The 13,288-nt window shown below is 43.0% G+C and overlaps 1 protein-coding gene across 1 annotated transcript in view; it reads right to left on the reverse strand.

Annotated features, from left to right (window-relative positions):
- Positions 1-13,288, reverse strand: part of UBE2O (ubiquitin conjugating enzyme E2 O) — a 93,953-nt gene that overhangs the window by 26,385 nt on the left and 54,280 nt on the right. Inside the window, exons 2-5 of the mRNA XM_026654440.1 lie at positions 11,001-11,060; positions 2,713-2,823; positions 1,460-1,557; positions 329-392 (exon numbers count right to left, since the gene is read on the reverse strand). Coding sequence (XP_026510225.1) covers positions 329-392; positions 1,460-1,557; positions 2,713-2,823; positions 11,001-11,060 — 333 coding nt within the window. The remainder of the gene's footprint in view (positions 1-328; positions 393-1,459; positions 1,558-2,712; positions 2,824-11,000; positions 11,061-13,288) is intronic.

The raw sequence follows: 13,288 nt of genomic DNA on the forward strand, positions 1-13,288 counted from the left end.
AAACCAACTGTACTTTGTGTAAGACACTTGAAAAGGTACTTTGTCCACTAGCTTCTTTCAGTTAGTGATCTCTCATGCTACTTGTAACACTAACAAGTACAACTACTACCAGACGGTAGTGTGCTTTTAAATTGGTGTCCTGCTAAAGTGCTCCCTCCATGTGGGGAGAAATCTAGCAAAACATTTTCAGCAACTTGGTATTTAAATTGTAGGGCTAATACAAGTTATTGAGGCAAAGCCACATTTTCTTCCTGCAGAAACTTATATTAAAAAAAGATCAGTTCTGGGCTGATTCTAAAAAAAATTCTGCAGAGGACCAGAAACTTACTGAGTCACTGACATGAGGGCAGACATCATAAAGCTTTGCTCCATCTTCTGTGCTCATAGAACACCTGGAAAAACAAAGACAAGAGTTGGGAGACAGACCGTGCAACGGTGAGGTCAGCCACCTCAACAGCACCACCTATATCTATCATCTGGGCATCTCTGCCATTGCAGGGGCCTCAGGCATTGGTGGCATCTTGGTTTCTCCCGTCCTCTGCCTGTGGGACACAGTTTAGAATGTTTAACTCAAGTCTTTGAGTTTAACATAAGGGTATCTGGGTGAAAATTAATGACTTGTGTTATATAGAAGGTCAGATTAGATTATCTAAAGGTCCCTTTCTGGATTTAAACTCTATGAAACACCTGTGTGCGTTTGCAGCACACTGCTGGCCCTTTCCAGGGTAAAGTGAGTCCCCTGGTTTTAGATGAGAGCTGGGTAAACACTACTCCACTTTAAAAAGCATAACTGAGCACATGAAATCTATGAGGGAAGTGGGCTGTTGGGTGGAAGTCTTTTGCCTACTAGGAACCTGAACACTCATAACTCACAGCTGTTTCAGAGCAGTGCTGGAACCCAAGCTCTGGAAAGCTAATGAACGGTTTTGGGCATATCTCTTTTCTGAAATGAGACCCAAGGTGGGATTTCCAATAATTTGCTGATGTGAAGACTCTATGAAAAATATGGCGCTTTTTACAGATTACATAAACTGTAATATCTCCAGAATGATTTGCTTTTCCTCTGAAAAAGAGGCTCAAAATTAGTGCTGTGGGGTTCCTTATTTATTCTCTCTCAAAAGACTCAATGTCAAAATGTGCTTAGTTTAAAAGAGTTTTTTTCTAACTACAAGCTCCGCAAACCTTTCCTGGACAATGTTCTGGATCATAATATTGTCAGGGATTAGCTTTGCTTCATCTAAGGGATAACAGAGCTGCCAACTATCCGATATATACTTTTACACCCCTTCTTGCCCAAAATGTGTTCTCACCTGTGGTTAAAATAACGTGAGCACAAGACCTGCTGTCACCAGAATAATGGCTGCACGAGTGAGATGCCACGCATGCTTATAGTACTTTTAAAAGAGACTATGGTTACCACACCCAAAGGTAAAGGGGATGTTCTGTTTCAGAAAAGTACCTGGCTCCATTGGAGAGCTTCAGGATGACTTGGTTCTTTAAGTCATAGACTTTCCCTAGCCAACAGTCAAAGGCTATGTAGTCGCCGTACATAAATGGCTAAGGAAAAAACAAAAACTGTAAAATGCAGCCTAATTCCTTGAACTATCATGTAAACAACACACAATGCAGACTGCCCAGCAATCTCTTCTGCTCAAAACGGCCCAGGACTGAAACAGCAGGGCTGCTGCAAGTTGGAATTGAGATATACTGTAGAAGTGCATGCTTTGCATGCAAAAAGTGGCCCGATCGATACCTGCATTCTCTAGGTAATGGAAACAGCTTGGTCTCTTTCTTGACTTTTTCTTAGACCGTAAACAGCAGAGAAAAAATGGTCTTACTCTATCTGTAAATTGCTTTGCACATTATTTATAAGGTGGACTGGCCAGAGCTGTGCAAAGGAAACCTTGTGTAGCACCTGCATACATTGGGTAAAGCAGTGCAGAGTATGATCAGTTTCACCTTCGTGGGCATGTTATTCCAACCAGAGAAAAGACGCTCATGTCCTTTTGCAGGAAAACCTCCCTGTAGCTGCCACCCACAAAAGCATATCTCTGCAGAAGGGTTGCAACATTCCTCATCACTTTAGAAAGGCTTCACATTACAGCCATTTATGTAGGGGTGGGGGAAAGGAGGGAAAGATGCTTGTTTCAAGTCTATTTTCTCAACTCAATGAAGGAAACAAACAGGGAAAATCTTCGCCTTCAATTTATCGTCTTGCAATCACCCACCCACTCAAAACCAGGTCTGCAGGGAAAACCAGGTATGACAGTCTCCTTCAGCTGGACCCAAAAAAAATAAAAAATAAATTTGCTCTTTTAAACATTTCTGTAACCTGTTGATATAGTAACTATGTGTTGCAGCTCAGGACTGTACCGTTGTCATGGGACTGCCAGGGTCAGGTGATCACATCAGCTAATCACAACGCAGAAGCGTCTCAGACCATTCAATACTGACAGTCTTCTCAGTCTAACGGGATCTAGCAGTACGATCAGAAACACAAGAGGGAAGGGGTTGTATGCTACACCTCCCTTCAGCAATAAGGACATTTCTGGTAGATTTAGAATAAAGCCAAGTCACAGGTGGACAACAAAACACTGAAGTGTCCATCTTGCGAGGGGCACTGCTTGCCTGGGGTACAACACCATCCCTGCGAGGTACCAACCCCCTAGCTCCCCTGGGAGGAGAGGGGAAGGATTGTGGCTGCATTCTCACCCAGATATGCTGTAGGTCTTTGCTGTTGACAGGATAGAGGATACAGTTGGTTCCGACCAGCTTCACAGCACACTCTATGTTTACATCGATTACAGTCCCGCACTGGCTGTCCTGAAAATGCAAAGAGAGAGGGGGTGGGGGGAAAGGGTCGGTAACCAGGGAAAATTCTCAAGTTGTATGTCAGCTGCATGCAGGTGAAAGGTGCAGAACTGACAGCCCTGGAGGGTGAAACCCTGTATTTATCCTCAGAGCAGATAGCACTGGTAGAAGCAGTGCAAGTTTCCCCCAATAACCCTGTTCTGGAGGGATCACTGCACACAGAGATTTAAAGCAGTCTGAAGTCAAGGATTGGGTGCGGGGGGGTAGGTTAAAAAAAAAAAAAAAACCACCCTTCTTCCCAGTTATAATTTTAACTGGCTGTTGCTGCAGCAACCTATGAATTCCTGCCTCTGCTTGTATAAAGAGACAGCTAGTTCAATTGGTGAAGTAAAACCGTTGCTGCTTGTTCATCAGTTTAGCACTTGGGTCCCCTGTACCTTGGCTCCCAGATAAATGGTGAACTGTTATTGTCACGCTCAGCCTAACAATTCACTGCGACTCAACAGGATTTTCTCCCACAGGTAAAGCTCCAAACAGAGGGCAGAGCATGAGTGCCAGATGCCAAGAAGCTATAAAACTGTTGCCTTTTTACTCAAGAGTTTCCTATTCAACACATTTTATATATTTTACTTCGCCTACTGCTGGCAGCCAGTGCAATAGATAATCTGGCATCTTTCACTGGGCCAAATGTATTAAGTCACAAGATTTCAAGCCAAATAACTTACTTGTTGGTCCAATCAAGAAACATTATCTACCCTCGCTCACTTTTTAGTGGGGAGAGACCAATGATCAAATCTTCAGTTAAAAAAAGGCTAAGCTCTAGATGTGAGCCTTTAGAAAGGGTTCTGCAGTAACATGTACACATTTCACAAACACACGCATTTCACATACATATGGTTTAGCCCTCCAAGGAAGAGAAGCGAACCCAAACATTCTGTCAAACTCAGCAGCTACTCTGCCCTCCTGACACAATCAATAGTTTTATATGTTAATGACCATAGTCCATTACAAAACCTGACTAAGGGATGGCGTGGAGAATGCATTGCTCTCATTGGCTTCAGTAGCTGTCCTTATCTCAAACATCAAGGTCTACTATTAATGGAAACAAGCGAATGCACACTTTGAAGAGCTGACGCCGCGCAAGTACTGAATGAGCTAGCTCATTCCACAAACATTCTGTCCTTTCTAACAGATTTATTTACTCAAGCCCTGCATCTAGAGCCACATGCAGCTTTCTAAAAATCCACACGTTTTTCGGTGCTCAATTCACTCTGCCAGGTCTCAGGGACAGCCAGTCATAGGAAGAACCCCTTCACAAATACAGACGGGGATAGTCCAGGATAATATTTGAATAGATTGCTCAGCAAATGAACCAGAGCTGTCTGGATTCCCTTCCATCCCTCCTAGGCAGAATACAGGGCTTGAGGCAGTGAGATGCAGGGAGAGAAATCATTTATCTGTTCTCCTCCAGGCAGCCAAGAGGAGGGGCATCTAGGGAGGGAAGCTCATTTATCTCCACCCCTATAATGTGTGTTGGCAACAGCACATCTTTGCTCTTCTCCCTAGCATAACGGTGCCAGCATTACTCAGGAATGTATGTAGGAGACAGCATAAGAAGTGCTACACAGGCAGAGACCAAGGCAGGAGTGATGTGTTTTGTACACCTGCTTCACAAATTACAGCTACTCCTTCACACTAGAGCAGGGGTAGGCAATCTATGGCACGCGTGCAGCTCGCGTGCCGCCTTCGGATTTTCAGTGGCACTCACACTGCCCGGGTCCTGGCCACTGGTCCAGGGGACTCTGCATTTTAATTTAATTTTAAATGAAGTTTCTTAAACATTTTAAAAACCTTGTTTACTTTACATACCACAATAGTTTAGTTATATATTACAGACTTATAGAAAGAGACCTTCTAAAAACGTTCAAATGTATGACTGGCATGCGAAACCTTAAATTAGAGTGAATAAATGAAGACTTGGCACACCACTTCTGAAAGGTTGCCGACCCCTGCACTAGTGGCTGGGTTGGGGGAGCATCTCCCAGATACACCACTGATGGTGCAGAAACTAGGATACATACTTCATAGGATCTGTAGTTTGACTGGACTAGCACAGCTCTCCAACAAAAAACCCTGACTACCACAGGCAGCGAAACTGTGCTGTCAACAACTGCATTCAAAGACTTAAGCATAGCTTTGCCAGAGCTATGCTCAACTTTTTTCCAAGACAGCTACTGCTAGCTTAGTTCAAGCCACAGGACAAACAAGGCCTGGACAGCAAGTCTCATCTTTAGGAACTCAACTGCAGTGGCTCATTATTTTGCATCTGACTACTTGCCTCTGCTCTTCCCCAGAATGATCTTAGATTTGATAACCCCAATGATCTTGTTCCTTATCATTTAATACTTTTGTTTCTAGTTTTTACTTAGTAATTCCAGGTAAAAGAACCTGAAAATGTTGGTTTATGATGAACATTTCAGAATTTCACTCGTCTCAGAAGACGTGATTTTTGTGCATCAGACAGTGCGTGCCAGGAGTGTTCTAGGAACCAACAAAGCATTATGTTCTAGAGGCTGCAATTTCTACCAAATTATCTCGGGGTCCCTCTCCCCTGTCCTTCATTTCTAATGGAAAAGGCACAATAGTACACTCAAGATCTTATCAATAGGTGACATAGAAATGCCTTCACTGTACTTGATGAATAACATTTATCCGCCAACCACCAAAAAATGATGAAATCATAAGAAGTAGTTCAGAGAATTCTCTGCTGGTTTAGTCTGTCTCATACCATGCCCATTTCCCACTCACTGACCAAAGCTTTACAAGGCACATCACATTAAAATACTGAACTGGAAAGGCAGCCCCTGCGGTATAAAGCAGGGACTCTGCATTACACAGCAAGCCTGCCAGTGTCTGGCTATGTGCCCTGGTCCCCTGCCTCCGCTCTCTGACTATTTCCAGGGGTCTCATGACTAACACTGCTATTGAGAGAACAGAGGATCAGCAGATGAAGCGTGGAGATTGCTTAGCAGCAGTCCTGTGCTGAGCTTGTTACAGAGATAGGCTCAACCTTATTGCTCTGCTCAGATGAGGCAAAAAGCCGCTGCTGCTGCATTGGATGCAGCGAGATTACAGAAACAAGTGTTTTCAAAACAAGTTGTTCAATTTTTAGTTTGTATTTTCAATTGAGATGTCTCCATACACAATTCCAGCCGAGGACAAGGCAGGAGGTTCCACCAGATTCCCACTGTATTATACCTACCTGCTCCAGTTTTCCATTCCCCTCTTCCCAAGCCCCTCTATGGTGGAGACTCCTTTCAGAGTCAGTGATGGTTCTTGGGTCAGTCAGCAGGAAGCTCCTGCTAACTCAAAGTGAATATGCATCCACCATAGCGCTCCCAGTCCACGCTGGCCTAAGGTATGAGAAACCAAGTCTTCAAATGGGCAAGCCCACTTGTTTTAGCAGATAAGAGACTTTAAGGTGGCCCACTTTGGAACCTTCATATTTTGTCATCTACAGATCTTGTTTTAAATCACTGCATGGCTTAATTCAGCTTGTCCCTCCCCTTGGACAGGTGCTCAGAAGCAGGGCTGTAAGTGGCTGTACAGGAGAGAGAGTGACTTTGGGAGAACACCAGGACCCCCCCGCCCGCAATCTGTGCCATCCTTCCTCAGCACCTCCCCTCCATTTGCTTGGATGTTCTTAACTTATTTTACTATGACACTGTGACGTTATCTGATTAAAATAAGACCATATAGATCATTGTTGCAACCACTGTTCTATATTTGCAGCAAATAATGTACAAAGGTTGTCAAGTGAGGTGTCTATGATAAGGTTATGATTTGCTGGTTATGATTATGCTTTCTGTATATGCATATATCATTTTTGTATTTGAAGTTATAAAGTACTGGCTCTATACTTGGATTTCAAATGTTTGCTCCTGGGGTAACGCCCACAAGGTAGCTAGCCAGCACATCTTGGAGGGACTATTCAAATGGAGTGGCCCATCAAAAGAACATTTAACTGCAAATGGACCATGGGAGATGCCCATCTACACTTAATGGAATTTCCTGCTGTGACTAGGCAAAATGCATGGACATGGGACTTGCCCACGTGACTCCAAACTCCATCTTGTTGCTGTAATTTTCCACAATAAGAACAATGGGATACCCTCCACATGGCAAAAGCTATAAAAGGCCCTGGAAACACATCCATTTGGTCTTCAATACTGTTTCTTACCTCTGGAGGAATTTTGCTACAAACTGAAGCTTTGAACAAAGGACTGAATGACCCATCCAAGCTGTGGATGTATTCCAAAGACTTGACTTAAGCCAGCAGTTTATTCCATCACTGCTAAAAGCCTGAACCAAGAACTTTGCCATTACTGTATGAATTGATTCCTTTAACCAATTTCAACTCTCACCTACCTTTCTTTCTTTCTTTTGATGAATAAACCTTTAGATTTTAGATACTAAAGGATTGGCATCAGCATGATTTTTGGGTAAGATCTAAATTATATATTGACCTGGGTGTGTGGCTGGTTCTTTGGGATCAGAAGAGCCTATTATTTTATGAGACTAAAGAACCACTCATCTCTGAATCCAGTGTTTTTGATGGTGATATAAGAACTGGAATGCCTGAGGAAACGGCCTTTATGTTTTCTTGTTAGCCAGTGTGGTGAAACAGGAGTTTACTTTTGTGGCTGGTTTGGTATATGTTATAAAAGAATAACCAACAGTTTTGGGTTGTGTTTGCCCTATTTCTCAGCAGTTCGTCCTGAATTTGGCATCCTCAGTTGTGACCCACTAAGGCACAGTTACGGAGACACTAATCCTTGAGGAGCAGAACCTGCTGACTGCAACTTTTTCTGCTGATTCATTCCATCAGGTTAGAATGGGGCTGAGTGAATCATTTTCAAAATGAGACCAAGCCAGCATGTGTCTCGTGCTATAATACAGGGCTTTAACTATAGATTTCCCCCAAGCCTCCCCACGGTCAGCCTCAGTCAGGTGGAACTGTGCCCTGTTCTATTCTATTCTATTCCAGATAAAGGGGAAGGTCACAGGAAAATGGAGAGTCAAGATTTCACTGTTCCATTCTAAAATCAATTTCTCATGAGCCAGTGATGAATGGATGGAACTGGAAATCCAGCACTGTGCTCTTTAGCACTCGATCAATCACAGCTTAACTGAGTCCTTAGCGCTAGATGAGTCAAGCGCCCTTTGTTGCAATGAACACATTCCTGTGCGTCCATCGTTGTCCCCACAGCACATATCATGCCGGAGAAATGCCCAAGTTTGTGATGGGGAAGTCTCTCCTTTGTCCAATTCACTGTCCCATCCAAAACACAGCTGTAAGAAAGGCTAGGAAGAGAAGAAAATGGCTTGTGTTGGTTGCTTTTTTTTTTTTTTTTTTTTTTTTTTTTTTTTTTTTTTTTTTTTTTTTTTTTTTTAAAAAGCTCACCATGCCATCAATAAAAAATTAAGACCAGCCACATATTGGAAAGGGTCAAGTGACGGCAGGTAGTTAAATGCTCAGATCTACACCAGAGGTGATAGTGTGCAAGATAGTAGTTTTGGCACAGTAAGGCATCACACATTAGCACACACACGAAATAAGTGAGACAGCATATTATCCTCAGCTCATTCAGGAAGGAAAATGTGACAGGACAGAAAACGTGCATCTACATTTGCCAAGGCAGGGGGAGGGGGAGAGGAGGGGAGAAATACCAGTAGAAACAAATCACTTCAAGCTTCTAGGAAGATGGTGTTTAAAAAAAAAAAAGCAACAGAGGGAAAACAAAAGGAAAACTTGACAGTGAGTGTCCCTCAGAGTGAAAGTGAAATGCAACAGTGCCCATTTACTGCCAGATGCTGGAATGTGGAAGGTGGTTTTGGAACAAAGCGATAAAGTAATCAGTAATAAGTCACCAGGACCAGATGGTATTCAACCAAGGGTTCTGAAGGAACTCCAATATAAAATTGCAGAACTACTAACCGTGGTATGTAACCTATTGCTTAAGTCGGCCTTGGTACAGATGACTGGAGGGTAGCTAATATAATGCTGAATTTTTTTTTAAAAAAGCTTCAGATGTGATCCTGGCAATTATAGCCCAGTAAACTTAACTTAAGCACTAGGCAAATTGATTGAAACTATAGTAAAGAACAAAATCATCAGACACAGATAAACACGATATGCTGGGGAGAAGTCAATATGGCTGTGTAAAGGGAAATCATGCCTCACCAAGCTATTAGAATTCTCCAAAGGAGTCAACAAGCATGTGGACCAGGGTGATCCAGTGGATATAGTGTAGTTGGACTTTCAGAAAGCCTTTGACAAGGTGCCTCACCAAAGGCTCTTAAGCAAAGTAAGCAGTCATGGGATAAGAGGGAAGGTCCTCTCATGGATCAGTAACTGGTTAAAAGATAGGAAACAAAAGGGTAGGAATAAATAGTCAGTTTTCACAATGGAGAGAGGTAAATAGCAGGGTTCCCCCATGGAGCTGTACTGGGACCAGTGCTGTTCAACATATTCATAAGTGATCTCGAAAAAAGGGTGAACAGTGAGGTGGAAACATTTGCAGACAATACTAAATTACTCAAGATAGTTAAGTCCAAAGCTGACTGTGAAAAGTCACAAAGGGATCTCACAAAATTGGGTGACTGGGCAACAAAATGGCAGGTTAAATTTAATGCTGGTAAGTGTAAAGTAATAAAGTAATGCACTTTGGAAAACAATCCTCCAAGTATACATACAAAATGATGGAGTGTACATTAGCTGTTATCACTCAAGAAAAAGATCTTGGAGTCACTGTGGATAATTCCCTGAAAACATCCATTCAATGTGCAGCAGCAGTCCAAAAAAGCCAAAAGAATGTTAGGAACGAGACAGATAAGACGACAAATATCATAATGCCACTATATAAACCCATGGCATGCCCACACCTTGAATACTGTGTGCAGTTTTGGTCACCTCATCACAAAAAAGATACATCAGAAATGGAAAAGATGCAGAGAAAGGCAACAAAAACTATTAGGGGTACGGAACAGCTTCCATATGAGGAGAGATTAAAAAGACGAGGGACAGGTCTACACTAGACACTTGCATCAGCGCAACGGCACCAATGTAGCTGCACCACTGTAGTGCTTCTGATGAAGACACTCTAAGCTGATGGGAGAGAGCTCTCCCATTGGCTTAATAACTTCACCTCCGTGAGAGGTGGTAGCTATGTTGACAACACAGCTGTTGTCTACGCAGGGGGTTAAGGTCAGTATAACTACGTCGCTCAGGGGTTCGGATTTTTCACACCCCTGAGTGATGTAGCTATATGGAAGTAAACGTGTAGTGTAAACCTGGCCTGGAACTGTTCATTTTAGAACAGACACGACTAAGGAGGGTTCTGATAGAGGTCTATCAAATCACAAATGGTGTGGAGAAAGTGAATAAGGAAGTATTATTTACCCCTTTACATAACACAAGAACTAAGGGGTCACCCGATGAGATTAACAGGCAACAGGTTTAAAACAAACAAAAGGAAGTATTTCTTCACACAATGCACAGTCACCCTGTGGAACTTGTTGCCAGGGGATGTTGTGAAGACCAAGAGTATAACTGGGTTCAAAAAATAATTAGATAAGTTCATGACGAATAGGTCTGTCAAAGACTATTAGCCAAGATGGGACACAACCCCATGCCCTAGATGTCCCTAAATCTCCAACTGCCAGAAGCTGGGACTGGACGACAGAGGATGGATCACTCGATAAATTGCCCTGTTTTGTTCATTCCTTCTGAAGCCACTGACAGAGACAGGATACTGGGCTTGCTGGATCTTTGGTCTTACCCAGCATGGACGTTCTTATGCTCTATGTGGGATGCTTCACCATTATCGGTACAGGGACACTCATCCTTTAAATTTAAAGCTCAGAGGATAGGCAAGCTTTTTGTTCAATTATGTGAGATTATCAGCCTCACCTACTCAAGAGACCTCCATCTCTTTCAGTTATGCACTATGATCGATACCACATTTCTAACCACAGGTTGCTATCAAAGGATAACACTGTATCTGTTAATACACTAAAAAATGAAGCTGTTGGATACTTTCTGGGTGTGTTTGACTTCAATTTAGGTGTTTTGGCCCACCTTAGATATCCATGCAGCAGTATCATGATCTTTTAAAAGCAGCACTTACATTTGAGCTCATGTGTCTGACCACATCCCGAGGGACGACTGAGCGATCCTCAAGCTTCAGCTAGGAGAAGAGGGGAAAAAAAAGAGACCAGGTTTAGTGACCTCAGACAACATTTGGTGAAAAACTAGGACAAAGTAAGTGAAATAGTCTATTTAGCTGTTAATACTTCATGCTTCTGGAATATAGGGCATTTCAGCAGAGGCTCGCAAAGTGCTTTTATAGACACTGGATTAACCTTCTCAGCACCTTTCAAGAAAGGCATTATACCCATTTTGTAGCTCTGAAACACGGCAATTACGTGACCTGTCCATAGTTTTGCTGCAAATCAATTACGCTGCAACACCAGGAATAGGACACAGAAATCTTGACTCAGTTCCTGGCTCTCCCAACCCATATTTCAGTATCCTTTGGTGGAGAGGGGGGTGAAAGTAGATCACATAGGGCAGTTCTCCTTTGTCCTGCACTATTCATCTAACCAGTCAAGCATCACACACAATACCCCAAAACTCTGTGGTAATCCCATTTAGGCAAGAGCGTCTTGTGCAGCTCTTGGAAAGCCAAATCTTAACTAGCTAGGGATGTGATTTGTTACACTGTGCTTCCCTATCGCAGCAAACGCTCCCCTTAAAACCAGTCAAGTGCAGAGATTCTCTAGCCCTGCAGCAAAAAAACGTTAAGTGTGGATTGCCACGGGCACGCAGGGGCGAAAGAAAATGCAGGCCTGTTATTTACCAGGCTGCACGTGGCAATAGACTATATTGGTAAGGGATGCAAGGAGAGTATGGGTCACGATGCAAACTGCAGACACACACACACACAACTAAAATTAATCAATTTAAAGTTTTATTGGGGATAATTACAAGGGGTAAGGGAGCAGCGTTTGATTAGCTAATAGAGTTAATGAAACTTAAAATACACAATGACTAAAATATCTACTAACAATATTTATAAACAAAGATGCAGCAATTAGTAATAACTGATACTTACAAATACAAACCAACGCATAACGACCAGCAAACATAGAAACTCTGTTTGAAACACGTGAGCTGAGAGAGGGGCTTCGAGGTGATCAGGCTCAGTTACGGGTGTACACAGGATACACAGGATTCGTTTTTCTTTCTCCTCTCCCTGCTTGCACATGGCAGGCAGGCCCATAAAGTACCAACTATGACATCATAGAAGTGTCATAGGGGACGGGGCCCAAAACCTGTTTGTGTTCGTTTCTGATTGGCACAAGCAAAGTTTACACCAAGTAGGGGAGCAGGTGCCTCAAAGTCTGGCTTCGCCTCCAAAAGGTGAGGAAATGCATATTGTTTTAGAATGCGTGCAACACTGAATGACAAAAGAAGAGGCCAGGGCAATACCGGTATGGGCAAGTTTTACAGGATGCAGACAGGAACTCATCTCAACATGCCCCCGTGCCCTGGCCGAAATAGTTAGGCCGAAAACCTAAACTTCCGAGTCCGACTCCTCATTCCCACCTACGAGGGGATGCGCTTCGGGGGGTGGAAGCGATGTAGGCCGAGGCAACAAACTTGTGAATGCAGGCTTTAATGAAGGCACATCCGAGACAGAGAAGAGCGAGCCCAACTAGAAGGGACACAAACAGGGACTGGAAATAGGATTTGTAGGGCGCAAGGCCAAGCCAATCGAGCCACGACCAAAACTGGAAGGACTCTCGGACAGTAGAGCTCAACGTTTGCAGATCTTTAACAATCGAGGACAAATTAGGAGAAATAGAAGGCAAAGAAACGCAGCATTTATCAGCAAAGTCGGGATATATTTCAGCAAATTTAGTACAAAATGAGGAAGATTGTAACAAATATTGAATAATTAATCTATTTTGAATACTATACTGAACAAGGGAATTTAACTGCTGATTAATTAAGGAGAGGCCCTTGCCCGTAGTATTAGCAAGCATTTCAATAGCAAGGGATTGAAACAGCACTTGATCACGTAACATCATATAACCAACAGGGTTAAAACTAACAATAGAGGCGGCGAGGGAGGAAGCTGCTGTTTGCAAACGAGTCCAAAAAGAGTGGGTACTACGATGGTGTCGGTGGCTAGATGGCAAGGTATAAATACCTCCGCACTGTAGATACAGGGTGCCAATGGTGCATATACCCCGGGGATTGGGAGGAAGCACAGCAAATGCAACATTACCGCAAATCCAAAAATGACCTGGTCTTAAGGAAGAAACTGTGGTATGTCTCCACCCATTATTGGTTACAGAATAAAAGCTGGATGCACGATTGATACGTGCAGCCTCAGCATGATGCATATGC

The sequence above is a fragment of the Terrapene carolina genome, unplaced genomic scaffold (genome assembly GCF_002925995.2).
Source record: "Terrapene carolina triunguis isolate 2854851 unplaced genomic scaffold, T_m_triunguis-2.0 Scaffold192, whole genome shotgun sequence".
Lineage (NCBI taxonomy): Eukaryota > Metazoa > Chordata > Testudines > Emydidae > Terrapene > Terrapene triunguis.